The following is a 19398-nucleotide window of genomic DNA, read 5'->3' as shown; positions in this document are numbered from 1 at the left end:
AGAGGAGTGCAGAAATACCCCCACTCTAATGTAACTTGAATGGTTCTAATCAAATCGATGGTATTCTTTGCGCGCGGTTGGGGTTATGCAGTAGCTCGGAGTCAATGACCCTACGGCGGCAGGGGTATCATTTGAAGACTGAAATTTCCAGAGCATGCACTGTTAACCACGCTGGCCGAACCTGTTACGGCTCTGAAGGGAATTGTTTGGCTCGCATTAGATTTCCACCGCGCAGCCATAAGTGATAAATGTACTGCTGTACTCACTGTCAAGTTAATCAATGCTGCCAACGTTTTGTTGACCTAATTGTAATCCATAAAGTCAAAGCATTTTATCCATCCCTCTGACAACTCAGTCCACAGCGGGAATAGCAAACCAGACTCTCCTACCTAGAAGTGAAAACATTCCGCTAAACATCAACCTAAAACGAACCTTCTCTAACACGGGAGAGGCTAAAAGGAATGTAGTGAGAAGGTGAAAGACCTGGGAAATTGATATGTACATGAATATTAAATCCCAACTAAGGTGAAAATAACAATTTTACAAGAAAAGAGAATGTTATTTCTTCACACAAAATAGATACTTTTCTCTGTACAATGTACTTGTAATTAGAGCTGTCTGTGCTTGTCCAGCAATCGCACAGTCAGGTTTGAAATGGCTAATAATCCTGTAAATTATTTCCACTGAAAAATATATGTGTAATTTGGACTCTTGTACATGAACTTCGGATATTAAGAAAACGTGACTAGATTCCACTATTCGGTGACTCGACGAGACCACCCGTGCAGCTAAAAAAACGACGGTGCACACATGGGGTTAAAGAAGAACGTGGAAATGTTGGTTTTTCTCATCCAGATGAGTGAAATTCTTGATTTTATGAAACTGACTAGAGACAACAGCTAAAAGTAACAACATTGCACTCACTTCCAGCCTACATCAATCTTGCTAACGCCTATTTATGTGGAGATACTTCTGCGATCAGTGAGCCGCAAAAAAATTACGAAATTGGAGGGATGTCCTGGCCATATATTGACATTGTTGGGAGTTTTTAGAAGTTATCATCTTTATTGGTGCTGACTGCTCAACATTCTCACAGATAAAGTTGAGAGCATCATTGTTACTCTGCCTCGATATACATTATCCTTCAATTCAAACATACCGCATTCAGTGCAATAGACATGGCAAGACAAGCAGAAACAAGCATTTGCAATGCAATAGGTCTCGCATTAGCGAGAGTTTGAGCTATTTTTATTGTAAATTTCATTGCCTTTTATTTATGTTTTGGTTTTTGAAACAGAAATAAAAGCCATTATCATTTACAATGCCAATAGGTCAAACTTGTGTAAATGCGAGACCTATTGCATTGCAAATGCTTGTTGTCTTTGAATATGTCTAATGGTGATAATGGAGACTGCTCCTAACAAGGATTAGAGATTTAAGGTCTGATGTACTTAGGGATGTTGCAGTTGCAAGCCTTGCGATCAGCAAAATCGCTGTTTGCGACCTTAAATCCCCCTTTTTAGGTCTCGCCTGGTGTTAGCAGCGCGCATGCGCTGCTCTCGCCGTGCATGGGCTTCTTGTAATAGATAAGATTACAGAAGTGGAGTGTAAGCTCCGCCCCTTATTTTGATTTGCTAGCGTCATTCTATATGCTAAACCCTGGCGTCCTATTCCTTGTGATGCTTTTAAGTCCCTCCTGGTTACCACCCTGTCCAGTTTTAACCCCGCCCATCTGGACTGGATGCTTTACTGGCGGCGTGACACTCTTCCCCTTTATTACTTGGTGTAGGAACTTTTTTTGGGGAGAAAGCGCAGCTCCTGAGTCAGACTGCTGTCTCCTTCTGTCAAGACGCCTTGTTGTTCCTGCGTCTTATTTCACTTCCTGGCGTGCCCATCCCTTCCACCACCTCATGCCCCCCTGTACTCCGTTCCTCGCGTGTTTAAACTTCTTCTTAAAAACACTTTTAAAAGTGTTCCGTTCGATAAAACCGGCCTGCTCACAAAGAGCGTCATGTTATCTGAATACTATTTATCGAAACATGAGCATTTACTGTGGATGTGCGTACTGTTCTCTAATTGGAAACTGTCCTGCAGCTCAGATCTGTGACCTCCGGCGCTTACAGCCGCGGCTGCCTCGGAGGCAATAACATGTCACTTGCTGTAGTCCCAACCGCCAGTAGTAGTAGAACAGCCTTTAATTGAATCCGGACAGAGGTACCTGGCCCTCCCCACCCATGCAGTGTCACTGGCAGTGACATTCTAGCTGCCATGTATTTTCAGGATTATGCCAAGACTGTGATCGAGTGCAGCACTCGCAGACCTGCTAGGGCTTTTTTTTTGTTCCTGCATGTCATTCCACTTCCTGGCTTGCCAGTCTCTCCCACGACCTTCACCCCCTGCATTCTCTCTTTCCCTGCTCTTTGTGTTTTTACCTTCTGCTTAGAAACACTTACCGTCCCGCTCACAAAGAGCTATTTCCACTCGCACCGCCAGCCCTTGTAGTGTCACTGACAGGGACCTGGCTGCCGTGGGCATCCTTGCAGATCACTGTTTTTTCTTTGGTGCCTGACACCAGCCTGACGCCTCTCAGGGCAGTGCTGATGGACACTGGACAGGCTGCCACTATCATGCCAGTCTGCACTCAGCACAGGTTGTGGCAACGGGATGTTTTTAATTTTCCTGCCAGTCCAGGCCCCCATGTACTGCTGCTGTAAATTATGCGACAGTGTCCGCCCTGACCTCACTCGTGTTGCTGCCCTATTATGTATAGGAGGAGTGGCCGGGGGTAAGTGTGTCTAGTCATAGTGAGAGCAGAGCCACACAGCACAGCTCTCAAGACAGCGTAGCCACCACTTCAAGAGCTCTGTTTTGTTAACACTACAAGGCAGGGGCATCACAGATTATTCATCAAGCTGATCTTTGCCCAGCCTGCTTCTGAGTCAACTCTGGGTATCTCTCAGCAGCCCACTTGGTCTCTGTAAGCAAGCAGTGCTTTCATTGGCCAAATCATGATGCAATAGGCATGATGCGCCTCGCATGTTTTGCGCAAACGCATCCCCCACGGGTGAACAGTTGCGCACACAGACAGCAGATTTGCAGCTGGCAAACTCAATTGTTGCGCCCTCCATGAGCAGACAAGCGATTTTACCGCACTGTGCTCACCCTACTGTGGCCATGTTGACCCCTCACAGTGTTCTCCCTTCTATGGGGCAGAGTCATGCAGAGGAATACTGCTGGGTCAACTCGTTCTCCAGCCTGGGCAGACATCGCCCGGGCCCACTGTAGATTGTGGACAATCCTACGATCATACACTTCATTGAGCATTTGCTAAACTTGGAAAAGCTTGTGACAGTTCACAAGATGGCCTGCGCTCTACGCAGAGTGTGGAGTATACTTCTTTGGGCACGGATAGTGATTAGTTCCCATTCCTAGCAACAAAGCAATATCATTTGTTTTTTTGTGCTTTGTAACTCTACACCTAAGAACGGAATTTGGAAAGCAGAGCAAGTTCTATGTTAAGTGAGTTGTATCCTCCACTCGTTCCGGTAGGAGCTGCAATTATGCAATGTGATTTCGTATGATGACTCGACTTCACCGATAGACTTTGCTTCAAGTTAAATAAGACTCAGGGATCTTGTCTTCAGAGGAAGGAGTTGGGGAGTAGGGTTGGGAACTCGCCCTCAGCGCTCCTCCCTGTGAGCACGGGAGGCAGTTCCAACTTCATTTACAAAGCACCTCCAAGCCATCCCAGGGTATTTCGCTGCTACAGTGCATACAGCATAACCCTTCACATTTGGCGCAGTTTTTGGACAATTATAGGTAAAATACTTACAAATATTTCAAAGTTAAGAGTTGATAGATTGAGAAGGGTTGTACCAGGCTTTAAACCTAAGAAATTCAAGCTGTTGCACCAAAGATGGCCTATGATACATTGTGTTGCTGTAAGTAGGATTCATGGCTGATAGAACAGTTGTTCAAAATAATAATTCTAATGAGTATTTACTCGTCATTTAATCTCTGATAATATTGGGCCCACTTGACTATAGGTGATTTACTTAAGTTGATGTTCAGTCTTATTCTACGTCTTGTCACCTTGATTTTATTTTGTAGGAGTATTATTGAGCCTCATAACTGCTGGGCCACTAATGTATGTACCTTAAGGAGCCACAGATGCATGCAATGAAAGAAACTATGGATGCATGTAATGTAAAGGGGCCACTGATACATGTATTTTGAGTTACCTCTCATGGATGTACTGCTTATGGCCACTGATAGAGGTCCAAGGGGGGACTAGATGCTGCATGCACTTCATCTCTTCTTAGCCTGGAATATCTTTACATAGAATGAATGAAGTGATGCAAATGTAAAGAGTCGCAGTTTTGTAACAACAGCCCATATGAAAAGTGAAACAGAATGCATTTCACACTGTTCGCTAGAAAAGTCAGTTTTCATAAACCTACCATACTGGTTTCCTTTTTTTTTTTTTCTTTTATTTAATCATTTTATTTGTAACTTAACAATCATCACTTGCATATTCACTGCAATATACATTATTTTACATTTTGGAAATAGGCAGTATTGTGTACAGTATTACAATCAAACATTACAGTTCAGTGGCCCTTCTTTGTGAAATTTCTAATTCCACTGTTTGCGAGATGCACAGTTCCAGCATTCTAGGTACACTATTTTTTGTCCCACTTTTTAGGTCAGCCTCTAGATTTGTAGACCTCCTTTTGGGCTACCATGCATCTGTCCATTTCCACCACCCATCCTATTAGCAGTGGTCGTCTGCTGCCCCCCATTTCATAGCAATGGCTCTTTTAACCAATGTGTATCCCAGGGTAGTGAATTGTTGCCCTGTGTCCGTGAGATCGGTTGCTTGGACACTGGGACACATTTCCTAACTGGGGATCATTTTTGATAATGTGGAATTGAGGTCTTGAATGTCGTTGTGGTGAGCTGTGCTTGCGTTATGTTCACCCCATGTAAGGTGGCCCAATTGAGAACCATCTGATGTCAGTTAGTGCTAGTGTAGCATGCAATTCTGACATATTTTTCCCAGGCCTAGCCATGCATATACACTCCCATCATCATACTGTGAGTAAGAAACAGAGTGGAAGTAGGTGAAATAATTTGCATAAGCTGTTCAGTTGTGAGACAGTTGTTTTGAGACCATTAGATGAGCACAAAAGGAATTATTTCAGAAACATCTCAGGGATGTAACTGCTATTTTCTGTTCTTGATACAGTGTCACTCAAAATGTCTCACAAATGCCACCGCAATGACACACGCAAGAGAACTTCACACATAAACAACCTGAAAGCTTGCCAGCTATGAGTCTCCGGGCTGGGACCTCTCCTACAGCCTAGTCCCCTTCCATTTCTAATGCTTTGCAGCAGTTTTAAGATCTTAGCGGTTCTGGTTGCACAACTGAGTGAATTTTTGATATTGATATTTTTCCCACGTCTTCATTGCTTGATTTTGCTCACGAGAAAGTGTCACTCATTATTGTTGAATGTCACTCATAATTACACTGAAATTATGAAAATGTATCTTCTGTGGGAACAGGAGATTACACTCCTACTCTTCACTTTGTTTTGCAGAATTCCGCTTTGTTAGACATGTATTTTTGCCCTATCTGTATCTAAAATACTTTATCTGCATTTCTTGCATGCAATGTTCGTACTTTCCTTCACTGTTTTCACTGTCCTACAGGTACTTGTGCATGTATCTCCTTGTGTGCTCTTTTACCATGCCTGCTGTCATAAACGCACCAACTGTCTGACCTATAAACACACAGTTTTCTGTGTAGTTGTCCATAATTTGTCAGCTTTGTACCTCCACGCACTTTGACACAAAATGGTAATTCCCATTGGAAAATAAGTGATCGTTGCTCAGTGAGCTATGCTTTGAGGTTTAAGGATTGGATGAGCACATAGTTTCAACACCTCTAAGATGCAGTTACAGGCACTGTGAGAAACTCTTTACTTGCCTCCAGCCGCAGCTCCAGAGCTCTGTCATGACTATGGACACAATACTTTACCTCACTCATCCCTAGGGGTCAGTTTACAGCATACGCTATAAAAGTGCCACTTAAAAAGATAGAGACACCAAGCCTGGAAAAACAGAGTTTCAGGCCATGCAAGAAGACATGGGATGCTTTTCTAACGCGTTAAAATGTATTAATTTCTCCATGCTAAAATCAGTGCCTCCTTGGAATGGGTTAGTATCTCCTCTATGGTGTGTTGCATGCGCAAATGTTTGTTACATGAGGGCCACACCTATTGGCATTGCCAATTCTGGTTTTACACGCAGCTGTCTGCTCCTACTTCGCTGCTTCTGCCATTCAGCAATGTAACCCTCTCTTCCCTCAGCCCCTTCATTCTTTTTCCCACATCTTGCTTTATTATAAATTTGATACAGGGCTCCTCCTTCGTTCAAAAAAGAAAAAAATGTTTAGTGGCATGCTCTTTATAGTTTTTGTTTTAATATAGCCCTCCAAGATAGATGTCTAACCATCTTAAAATGGTAAATGAAAATAAAATGGACACCATGTCATGGTGCAATTGCAATTATATATACTGAAACATGAACCCCTATGTGTTTGTCACCACGCAGCTGCCAGTCACTTTCCTGAAGTTCACAGGTGCCACTTTCTATGTGTGCGTTTTTTTTAATATGCATTTTTATTAAATAAAAGGTAGGCCCTGTCACCTACTTTGCATTCCATTTTACATTTTAAGATTTTTTTTGTATTTGTATTCACCCATTTACACCCCATTGCGTTAACATAGCTATAGCTTTACTGTACAGTTGCTATAAAAGCTTATAGTATGGTATAGTGTGCACTTTTTTCTTCAAATTATCACTCCACTTAAAAAGCATAAATAAAAAACATTGCCATTTACAATGCCAATAGTTCCAACTCCAACAAATGTGAGACCTATTGCATTGCAAATGCTAGTTATTTACTGTACCCATTTCCAAGTCAGTAACGTTTTACTGACTTGAAATATGGATTTTAAATGGTTACTAATTCGCAATTTTGGAAGCGGTTTGTGTGGTCCTTCCTAGTTGTGAATCAATACTAGATGTATCAGTGGTCTGCAGCTGTAATTCTGGTCGCAAAAAACTGAACAGTGTTGGTGGACTCACAGGTTGGGATGAATTGCAAAGGGAATCAGTGACCGCTTCATAAGGTGGTTGGCAGTGGCCTTTTTAGGTCTCGCCTAGCTATTGCGTTTACGCAATCGCTATGCGAGACTCTAGTAAGAGGGGCATTTCAAAGTGCTCCCAAAAATGGATTGCATGGCGAGCACGCGCACAATCACGTGCATCGTGCCGCCATGTAATCCATTTGGGGAAGCGCTTCAGCCCACTGGCGCCCTCGGCATCATACTTCAAAGGGTCCGCTCCCCCGCCTGGAATACGCTCCCCCGCCAAGCGTGTGCGCCACGCTCTGCCGCGTCTCGCCGTGACAAATTTACTTTCACTTTCGCGTGGCGGGCGCTCGCTCGAGTCCGGACCACTTTAGAAGCCGGGCTTGTCTTGTTTTACCGGGTGGACGCCGTCCCCCCTGCTCAAATGCTGGACATTCAATGATGTTGGCCCCCCTAACTTTCTCAGCGTTTCATAGGCAAGAAATGCATCAGCTGAGCAGCCGATCTCATCTGTAAAGCACTGCCCGGGGCCCCAGAGGGTTGCAGCGCAATACATAAACACCGCGGACAAGTGTGATTCCAACATGGAACCACGTCCAGCTGTAATATGTCATTCGGGCATCACACAGAATACTTGAAGCGTTTATAAACACCAGCAGCCTTGAGATATACATACAGATAGTAGCTCAAACGCCCACATAATCGGTACAATATGGAAAAAACGCAGGGGCCCTCTTTAGCAAAAATACCTGCAGGTTCGCAGCCCATAAAAGACACTCTTTGAAACGCTGCAGTGAGCTGATGAACCCAATCTGCAAATGCTGGTGAGTATACGTGGTGCAATCTAGGTGACGTGATACACGTCAAACGCTGACAAATGTTCGAGAAACACTTCCACATACCCAAAGGTTTATAGAAGGTGAAGACACCGACTTCTGCTCCACTTTTCCAACAATGAGCCGGTGAGAGACAATGGAACTCTTACACACCCACGTGATTATACAGGGTGAAAATCAGCAAGTGACCGGGAGAGCCAGCAAGGCGCGTGCGTGCCGCATCTCTGTCTCATTCGCAGCCGCAGCCATTGCCCCTGCCTCGCCTGGGCGTCCTACTGTGCCGAGGCTGCGGCCTCGCCTGGGAGTCCTACTGTGCCGAGGCTCAACCCCAGACGGCTTCGACATTTGCGGCTGGTTTGACATCTTATGCTATTATTATTCTGACCATTATCATCTTGTGCCCATTCCTTTAAAAAACATACCCGTTTTGTAAAAGGATGGAACTGATGCGATGCCCCCTGTGCTATCCGAGTGAGTTCATGCGGAAGTAACAGCTGTAAAATGCCATGGCGAAAAAACCAAAATAACATTCTCGTGTTTCCATTTAAACAACAGGCATTCAGCTTCTTACATCTCCTAACCAGATTTATGTATTAATTCCATCTCCTCCAAAACAGATTTAGTAATAATTGAAATTGGGAGGTGGAGGGTGATTCCCACTCGTAGGCGGTCCCTCTTCAGAAGCACACTACCTGGTCATAGTATATTCAAGGGTACCACAGGCTGTCACAAAACAGGATTTAGAGTTGATAGAAGTCCATGTTCATTTTGAAGGAACTAAGCTGATCTTGTCTTCAAGAACCACACAGGCTAGTGTAAACAGGCACGCAACGCCCATTGGGCTCAAAGGGCTTCAGCCCCCGGGCCCCCTTTCGTGTGTAAGCCCGGGCTGAGACAGCTTCCCCGCACACACACAGCCGCACCCGAGTACTTCACAGGTCTTTCAAAGACCATTCGCTTGTGAATGAGGCTTTGTTGTGTTTTCACTCCTCAAAGTGCCTGCATCTTCACTCTGCCCACTGCTGGAAGAATTAGCTCCCCCTCTAATTTCACTCTAGTTGCGCCTCTGATTGTAAATGTACACCATGCTGTTCAGAAAGTAACAAGCATTTGCAATGCAATAGGTCTCGCATTATTAAAGTTTGAGCTATTGGTGTTGCATTATTTAGCAACACCAATAGCTCAAACTTTAATAATGCGAGACCTATTGCATTGCAAATGCTTGTTTTGTTTTGTTTTAAAGCAGACAAATTTATTTTATGAGTGCGATTGTAGCTAATCATAGGTGGACGCAAATTACGACCTGCCTAATTCATTTTTATTAGACAGTTCTCTGTGCAACTCCCTAGGATTCCTTATTTTGCGACCGAACGTATTAGTACTTAGGTCGGCTCACAAAATTAGATACTGGTCGTAAAAAATCTGGTGGCAATCTGCGCCCACATTTTTGCAACCAGTAACTTAGTACATCTGGCCCCAGATTGCCTTCTAAATAAGGCAGTTATTTTTTGGAGAGAGTTACTTGAGCGTCTTATAGATATTGAATCTTGATGTGCCTCTATGGCAGCCTTTAGCTAAAATAGTGTAACCCAGAAGAAATTACCTGCGTGTTCCCTAGGATGACACAGAATTGCACTAATTTTGATTGCCATTTTCATATTTAATTGACCAATGACTTTTTCATACAAGTTGGCGCCAGGGGATTGCTTTAATTAAAAAAGGCAACAAATGCAATTTTTTTGTTGCACACAAATTTACCTGCACTTTGCGCTTATCTTTGTTGAAATGTAATATTTATAACCTTCAAGCGGAGGTGGAATTTCTTTACTCTTCTTTTATTGCTTAACCAAAAGCAATTTATATGTGAATTCGTGGTTGTAGTCCTGCCTGCTGCTCGTTATCTTCGTCTGTCCTGATAGTAAGCTGTGTAAATAGCTATAAACGTCTGTGGTCTTAACTACCACCAGTTTCCTTCAGTTAGGAGCAAAGCAGCCCTGACATCCTTAAGCAGACTTCCGTGAAAAATGTGTGTAAAACAGTTTTGTGATCTTAGCACAACATGAATTGTAAGAGAGGACTTACCAGGTTCCAGCTTCGCATCAGTGGTTAATGTCAAAGATAGAGTTTGCAGCTAATTTTCTGTTGGGATATCCGTGATGGTTTAACTATTCGAGAGCTTCTATTTCTGGATGGTATATCTCAAGTGGAATCTGTTAGAAGAATGCTTTAGGTAAACCATTGTTTGCGTATTTCGTACTTTAGAGAGTCAAAGTATTTAGAACTCTTTGGGCCTCAGTACAAGTCTAGGTGTTAGTTATCGCACATGATAAATAGCATTACCACAGGAGCGCATTAATAATCGTGTGCAATAAATAAAACCTATTAAGAGTTTGTGGGTAATAACATGCAGATTTTGGTGTTTAATGCACCAAGATCCACAGGATACAGTAAAAACTGTACAATTTCCCCTATTACATTCCTGCAGGTTTGACCTGCCAAAATGTAACAGAAGTTGAGGTATCTAATGCATCCGATAGTTATCAAATGCATTAAATAACACTGAACTCGTAATTATGTCGCCTGTGCAAACAGGGTGCAGGAGTCTGATATTAACGACCCACTTGTAATCGGGTCCTGTATCTCTTTAAAATAACTTTATTTAACTCGGTAAATGATTTGTATGCAAACCACTATGTGCTTAGCACTCCATTGAATGAAAAGGTCACGAGGAAATGGAAACACTTATAGTAGCGCAAATTTAACATCTGTGTATTGTGCTGGATTGCCACACTACACCCAGTTTTACTGTACTAAAACATTTTTTTTCTCTTTTAATATGAATATTTTACTATGAATTCTAAGAGTCATTTTGTCAAGATAACAAACAATTAAAAGTAGTTGACACAGCCTACAGGACACAAATTCCAAATCCGTTTGCATGAAGTGTGTGAATAAACAGGTCACAATATTATATTTTCTTTCTCTATTTCAATATCCTTTTGGTCTGATCCTCCTTTAGTTAGTCATGTGGTCAAAAGATAGGATCCGTTAATGCAGTTTTCTTCTTTAACCAAAATGTTTCTTTTTACAGTGCTCTTTTTTTTTGGGAGTGGCACATTTTATGGGTTTTAGTGATATTAAGGCCACAATACAGCATATAAAATTTCTACAAAGGGGCTGTATCCCCCACCCCACCAACATACACCCCCCCTATTCCATCCTCACTCAATACTTGTAAGGCATTCGCCCATCCTACATCAGTGCCTCTGACCCAATAGATATGGATATTTATTTGTTTTACTCCGAATTTGTTTATTGAATTTTGCACATGACAAAACAATGGCATGAGAAGGCGTAAAGCGAGTCAGCACCTTGGACTTGTAACCCAAGCCAGAAAGATGCATAGGCAATGATTCAAGGGTTATATCAGATTAAACAACAGCAGAGTCAAATTGACATATCACACTGAACAATTCTAGGAAACATTTCTCGCTGGTAGTGTGGCATTGGAGATCAGGGTGGAGGACAGTCGGTTGGTGCAAGTCTAACCCCAAAAAAGGAGATGAGTGTCAGCAGTGATGCCTAAATGAGGCACAAGTGATAGCAAAAGGGTATGCCATGGAAAAGTGAAGGGGTAGAACTCGGTGTAAATGACCCCCGGAAAGCAAAGGGTGTGGGAAAAGGGGAGGGAGGGGCACGTAGGAACGGTGGGTTGCCCAGTGCCTGAATGTATAACTGAAACCGGGGGAGTGGAAGGAGAACTAAGGGAGCGTGTCCTAGGGAATCCCTTAGAAGCAATTATGTTAAGGGAAGGAGGGAAAAAGCTGAAGGTAGGGAAACTCAAACTGTAGGTGTGAGTTAATCCCATTGTAGATGTCCGTGAGTGGTCAGCAAATTAATCGAACAAGCGAAGTGCACTGAGTCTGGGCGGTTGGAAGTATAAGTGTTCCAGCCTGGACATGTAGTTGATAAGAGGTTGCCAAAGGAGCGTAAAGGTTTTGTCCAAGGCTGACAATTTATGGGTCAAATCCTCGTATACCAGGATGCTATGGGCGGAGTATTGGGGGACTTCCAAGTTAGGGTGATAAGTTGCCTCGCTGCGCCAGTCATATGTTGTCTGCTACCAGTCTGCACGTGTCATCGCTTTAAGCCCAGGAGGACAGATTCTCAAGATAACATTGCAGTAGTCTGGAATCGGGTAGCCCAGGGTGCTCTTTAGCTGTACAAAATTGCTCATCAATTCGAGACGTTAGACTACTGCGGCTTCTTAGCTAAGTCATGGCATTATAGCTTGGTTCTTTTTTTTAAAATCATGTTTTTTTATAAGCTGCATAGAGCAATATGAAAGTGCATTATTGAGCTAAATAGTTCAGTTGAGAGTTCATTGAGATCCTACTCCGTGAACCCCACCACAGCACCTGTAAAAAAGACTAACCCATTGGTAGGGTGGTTTTGATAAGCAGGATTCTTTTCTGAGCAAAGGCGGCTTAGGTTCTTTTTTCATTACCTGAAAGGAAAATTGTTTTCTTATGTTGCAGTGGTCAAACAGGAAATTCAGTGCCGGAGGATGGGCACAGCACAGGGAAAGGTTAGCTGGCAAGTGGCTCCTACAAGTAATGTGAATGGGTTCCCACTACCCCACCTTTTCAGGTCGAGGGACCGTCCGGTCTGCCGAAGGCAGAACCGGAAGTCCGGAGATCTTATGATTCTTAGAGTGGCTATTTAGCCCGCCTCTCTTTTTGCCTCTCCTCCATTGGCTGGCTTCCTAAACAGAGGCCAGCCATTGGAGGAGAGAGCCGTCCCTCCAAGTAGGCTCCGTCTTTTTCAGATTCGGGGGTGTGTTCCGTGCTCTTCTTTCCACTTTTTAGCCACGCCCTTTTATAGGCGTGTTTTTCTCTCCTCCAGCCAATGGCAAGAGGAGAGAAAAAGAAACACGCCTCCGAAAACGCCACTGCGTTTCTCCGAGGCATTTCTGCTTCGCCTCGGAGAAAGGCGGTGGTGTCTCCTACCTACTTCCCCTTTGAAAGACTCGTTTCCACCCTGTCGGGCATCATCAGCGAAGTGCGGCGTGAGGTCAGTTATTTAGGACTTGTGCTCTGGTTAAGATCAATGCGCACAGACTAAAGACATCTGTGCGCTAGAAAGGGCGCGAGGCACACCAAGCAACAGTCAACGTAGGAGTGCATATCTGACTATTGTCACGAAACAAAAGAACTATCAATTTTCAGTAAATACTAAAAACGCAACATATAAGAAGTACCACTCCGCATCTAATCAGACGCCAACCACGCCCCGTGCCCAACCGGACTAGAGTCCCAAGACCGTGAGCAGGAGCCACCGAAATGATTTCCCAGACGGAGTCAAGTCAACGCTCACTGTGACCATGGGAAGCCCTACTTCCCGCTCCCCTTCCTTTTCCTCTGTACCCTTAAAGAACATGCGGCAGCTACCAAGCCTAGCATGTGCGTAATTAACACTCAAGGGATAGACATAGACACAGCCAACTCAGGCTGCCAGGTCATTTTAATCTGAGCGGCAAAGGACCCGCTTTCGGACGACTGCACGGACAGAGGCATGTAAATAAACCGCAGCCAATCAAAGCTTCGGAATTCTGAGCGGCACACTAGAATTGGCTGAGGTGGAACAAATCACAGCCCCCCTTACACGTTAGCAGTCCTCCCAATCACAGAGGACTCCAAGAATGTTGTTCAGGCAGAGGATTGGTTTTTCTGCGACCCGGAAGTGCTAAAAATACGGACAAATTGCATGCGCCTTTGGAGTATCTATGCATTAGGTTACCGACATTTCCCAGGAGAAGCTTACAGACGGTGCTAGTAAGTTTATACTGTCAGACTTTTTGAGTTTATGCACTGCCTTTGCGTGATTTAGAGTTCGTGTTTCGAACTCTGTCCAGATTTTTCAATCCGATATACCTCCAGTCCTTATCTACGTATGTTTCGTACGTTTAGGTTGCCCCACTGTATTTGTTACATCACTATTTGTATACAGCCCGAAACGTGTCTCTCCCAGGCAATGCCGCGTGAGCAGGTGCCACTTGAATGCGTATTGCTATTCACTTTCATAGGATTCTAATAGTGAAATATAGATTTGGAATGAACATACATAGCTGTAAAACTAGATTATCTATTAGATTTGTGTAATTTACACAGTGGTGGGAATGGAAGTAAACAAATTACCCTAATCCATACATTGATCAGTTGGTGGCTTTCAGAACAAGCATTGAAAATGCAATAGGTCTTGCCCTCGTTTAAGTAACGCAATTCTGTTTGTAATTAGGTGGCTTTTTTGCTTTGCTTTTATTAGTGTCTTTCAAACTTTCATGTACATAACATGTATATGTATGCATGCATTTATATTTTGTTTTTATATAGATATGCAGATGTGTGTATACATGTTCATATATGTATATATATACACATATATATAAATGCATATATATGTGCATATGTGTGCGCGTAGAGAGAGGTAGAGCGAGAGGTAGCGTAAGAGGGAGAGAGAGGTAAGAGGTAGAGAGTGAGTAGTAGAGACTAGAGAGTGAGTACTAGAGAGTGAGTACTAGAGAGTGAGTACTAGAGTGTGTGTGTAGGAGTAGAGTGTGTAGGAGTAGAGTGTGTAGAAGTAGAGTGTGTAGTGTGTAACAATGCTGTTTCTTTAACCCCTTCTGTGCCCATGACGATATAGTCTCGTCATGGAGCGCGGTTGCGCTGTGCCCATGACAAGACTATCTCGTCATGGACCCCGCCCGCTAATACAATGCCCGGCACAGGAGGGGGAAAGAGCGGGGCACTCAAGGGGTTAAATGTTTTAAAAACAAAAACATAAACAAAAAGTAATGTCATGAGCAATGCCAAGAGCTCTAACTTTAACAATGCCGAGACCATTGCATTGTAAATGCTTGTTGTTTTTTCACTTTAGGAGCTTTATGCTTTGCAAAGTTCACCAGTTTTTTAAAAATTGCAGTTGCCAGTCCATTGACTATTGCAGCTTTCCACGCCACTCGTCAGTTCTGACCCGTAGAGTAGAGCACACTCTCCCAATACTCCTAGATGTACAGTACCCCATTCCAAAAAAAGCTACCCAACGTGTGAGATTATGTATAGTGTTCACCTGCCCTCAAAAGACTAAATGCAGGAGCCAGTATGGAAAACGTTTGAATGAGAAGCCACAAATGGCAATAGAAACCCAATAGTGCATAGTCATTGTCTCCCTGAAAAGCACTGTTCACTTGCAGAGATAGGGGATTCAAAACGCTGACAGTGAATGTTACTTTCAAGTACAGATAAAAAACAAGCATTGGCATAGCCAATAGGTCTCGCCATTGGGACCTTATAAGTGTTTAGCCATGCAACGGTTGCGTAACTAAATACTTACAAGGTCCCAAAAGCGAGACTTATTGGCTATGCCTTGCGGCCGTGAAAGTGATCGCGATTGCGATCGCGATCAACATCAAAGCGGCCTTGCAGCCGCGAAAGTGATGGTAATCGCGGTAAAGCTTGGCGGGCGCGCCCGCGCACATGCACTGTAGCTCTAGGCTGGCCTGGTAGCACTTTTTGGAGCCCTCTCAATAAGTCTCGCCAGACCAGCGCATGCGCTGGGTCAGGCGAGACCTAAAAAGTAATAGCAGTAAAACCTACACATTTAATACTGTTGTGTCTTGTAGCTAAGGAGCTCTTTGCTGCAAACAAGCTGGATTAACTGTACTTCAAATCTTCACTAATTTAACCATGAACTTGTAAAGGTCCGAAGCAGATCCATTTCTCACATCTGTCTTGTTAAACACTTTCTTTGTAAAGGGATTCAAGAAGCTGCAATCTTAAGCTTGTTTCTTTGTATACTATGTTTTTCTCTGTTATGGCGTGTATCTCTCAACAGTGTGAAATAGGCGTTCCATATGAGAGAATCTTGCTGCCTTCGGTTATGTGGAAGTTTTGGGTTTTCAAATTGTAAGCACAATTTGAACTAGATTTATTAAAAATAGATTTTTTATTTTTTTATTTTATTTCCATGCCTGTACAATAACAGTTAACCTTGCATGCACTTTTGGCACTTGACCCCTCATATCTTAACCCCCCCCCCCCATCCCAATCTACGTCCTCCCTTCTCCTCATGGAGTCAACCCACAGAGTAGGGCTTCCCCCTCCGCCTCGACTTACATTTTTTTGTACTATGGAAAATGTGTAATAGTTGTGCCTAGTTTGTTCAAATTCCTCATTTGGCAATCCCAACATTTCCAATAGTGTGATTTTGTTTTCTGTCTCTTTTTTTTATTTGTTTCACTATGCAGTGACCCTGATGCAGAGTCTTTGTGTTGGGCAGCAGCTTCCTAATCCCCCATCCCCTGGCGGTAGATGGCACAATAAATCACCCAAGGCATTTCTTGTGTTGATGTTAACAAGCCCTTGTGATGGACCCTAGAAGTACTGCTATGTTAGGATTGGGTTCCGATTCGGATGGGTTTTCTGGGAAGAGCCCCTCTGTGGTCAGCACTGGTACAGCGGTAAGCACCTGGCACGCAGAGCCAGGGAGTGGAACCAAAGAGCAAGGCACCGACGGCAAGAACTGCAACCCAGACCTTAAGGGAGCCGATGCAGCAAAGGAGACTGATGACCAGCACCAGTTTTCGGTCAAAGAATCCAACTTTTCTGAGGGGAACCTGAAATTGAAGATTGGAGTTCAGGCTAAAAGAACTAAGAAACCTCCAAAGAACTTAGAGAATTATGTTTGTCGCCCTGCTATAAAAACAAGCACCAGACACTCGCGGAAGGTGTCAAAGAGCGGGAAAATGACAGAGGATAAAAATGAGCTTTCTTCGAATCGGGTAAGTGTCTAGTAATACAGTTACATTTAGACTGGCTTGCGTCTACAATTCCAAGCTATGTTCTTTTCTGTAAAGGTTATAAAAGTGTACTGTAGTGAAAAGCTATTGTTGTTCTGTCACTTGACAGATGCAATTCTGTCTTTTTGTTTGGGAAGCCATTGTAGTTCACTTTAAACAAATATTGCTCCTTGAAATGTATTATTATTATTTTTTTTTAATCTTGTTATGAGCAGGAGTATAAAAGTATGTGTTAGGTTGCAGTTTTGGAGGAGGGACGCTTTATTACTAGCGCATGAGTTAAGAATACAAGTGGCAAAGTTGAAGGTGGGGGCAGGCTGTGATTGCATGCTTTTTAAGCTCCTTTAGTCAATAGAGTGAGCCTAAAGTGCATAATAAAAATTGTAAAATGCCACCTACGGATTCCATGTAGCTGAGGCATGTACTTCTTAACCAAGAGTCAATAGCAAAACCTGAGGACTTGGTTGGCTTTTCGTGCAGGACTGGCGATAGAATAGTAGTTTCTGCTACTCTTATGATCCCAGTACAGAGAGAGCCTGGGAGAAGGCCATCACACATGTAGGCTGGTTAACTAAACCAAATTCATTTCTCTAGTACGTTATTAAAATGTACATTTTAATGTTATTTTAAAGCACTGTTGCTCATTCAAAATGAGTAGTCTCCAGACATTGGAACTTTTGTGGTCATATCTGTAGCAGTACAGCATAGATAGTGATTTGTGTACTGATCCCCAGTAGTGACTTTCTTCGTTAAAAAAATTGAGATAATGTAAAGTAATAGGTTTTATAATGTAAAGAAAACTGTCAACGCCCATTGTGGAGCTTACCTACCTGCTTTGTGTTTTATGTTTTCACTGTACACATACTTAGCAGTCACTCTTATGTGGCTGCCTTCTTTGTTCAGAATATGATCATGGCATGTGATCGAAATCATGTTTGTTGCATTTACATTGCTGTTGTGCAAGCCTCACGTTGAACAGATAAATACAATTACACATATATATCTTTCAGTCACCCCTCTTCATTCATTATTATGTCCAAGTGCCATTCACAGTTTGCTTCTGTCCACCACAGCCTACAGTGTAGGGCAGTGAGAGGGCCAACTTCAACCATTAACTCTGTTCACTGTAAGTGACAGCATTTTGCTATTCCACACATCCTAAAACGTAGTTAACTTAAGTGCCAGCACTGGTAGGCCACTTTCTGCTATCATTTTATGTGTTTTTGTTGTTGTTGTTGTTTCTTACAACGATTCACTTTGTACTTGTTTTTTTTTTCGCCATACAAGTCACTTTTAGATGGCAGTAATTTTACCTTTTCCCCCCTTAATTTTTAAAGCCTTTTTCATATGTTTACATAAAAAAATAAATTCTAGATCTTTCAGGGTTTCCAAGACCAGACCGACTGGCTATGCCAACTCTTGTGTTGTATTGCCAAAAGCCTTTCTGCAGTTTAGTGAGTCAGCACAAAACTTTAGAAGACAAAAGAAACGTAATCCACTATATATAAAGTTGTGTAAAGATTGATTACAGGGTGGGAAAAAAAAGTTTGTCCCAAAATGGAAGGGTCAGTGAGAAATCCACATGTTAATGTTTTACTTGCAGACAATGTAGTTGTGACTAACCTGAAGTACACCAAATTACACATGCTTACAGAGGACATTCCTTGCATATATATGCCTGTCCTTATTTGGTGATATTATGTTCAATAGTTTGCCGAGTTATAAAGTTAACATTTACATATAGGGAGAAGCACAACAATATTTTTGAATGTTCATGGAATTTACAAGGTAGTGAATGGAATAAATAACCTGCTCTGACAAGCAAATTAGATTCCAGATTAGGTCATAACATTGTGATGATGTATGATGCTGAAAGATTTCTGGGTGGGCACATCATATTCCAAATAAGGTTTGAGGGAACATCATAAGGGTAAAAAATACTCCTTAGTCCTAAACAAGAGTATCTTTTAACGAAATGATTTACATACAATCCATTGAAAATAGGCACCCTTGTCTTTGCAAGGAAAGTTTGGGTGACCACTTTGCCTTCCGGGTTGATTTGTAAAGAAAATATGGATTGATTAGTGAATCATTGTGTTCGGTGTGGTGATATAACTGTTTATATTTCAAGACTTTAATCATTCAATATAACCACACCAGTCTATAATGTATTTGTTAGTAATCTATACATCTCACTGCGTTAGATGCCAACAGCGTCATGTTTTTCTCTTATTACAACTGTGCAGCACTCAATGAGTTGTGAAGGCTAGATTTGTGTAAGGACGGATGATGTGCTATTCTGATGTGATTGTGGTTAAAATGGCCCACCCAGATTAGCACACCCTCTCACATAGCATTTAATGTGATGCGAAATGTCGCCTGAGTGACATGGCGAAGGCTTTCTAAATATGTATTGTGAACTTTTTGTGGCACTTAAACTGCTAAACCTGGTTGTTTTCTGTATTGGTGGAGTTTTCTTTCAACATTTAGGTCACTCCATTCAGCCGTATTCCTCCCAAGAAATTGGAAATCTCTTGGTGTAAAA

At 42.7% G+C, this 19398-nt stretch overlaps 1 protein-coding gene across 4 annotated transcripts in view; it reads left to right on the top strand.

Annotated features, from left to right (window-relative positions):
- ASH1L (ASH1 like histone lysine methyltransferase) overlaps positions 1 to 19398 on the top strand; it is a 599934-nt gene that overhangs the window by 20884 nt on the left and 559652 nt on the right. For all 4 annotated transcript variants that reach the window (XR_014972078.1, XR_014972077.1, XM_085637967.1 and 1 more), the window contains exon 2: positions 16302 to 16835. Coding sequence is in view for 2 of the 4 variants with exons in the window: in XM_085637967.1 (XP_085494093.1) it covers positions 16422 to 16835 (414 nt within the window). In the remaining 2 variants the exon portion in view is untranslated. The remainder of the gene's footprint in view (positions 1 to 16301; positions 16836 to 19398) is intronic.

Source organism: Triturus cristatus, chromosome 12 (assembly GCF_964204655.1).
Source record: "Triturus cristatus chromosome 12, aTriCri1.1, whole genome shotgun sequence".
Lineage (NCBI taxonomy): Eukaryota > Metazoa > Chordata > Amphibia > Caudata > Salamandridae > Triturus > Triturus cristatus.
Note: the sequence above shows the minus strand (reverse complement) of the source record. Positions and strands in the feature narration are given on the sequence as shown.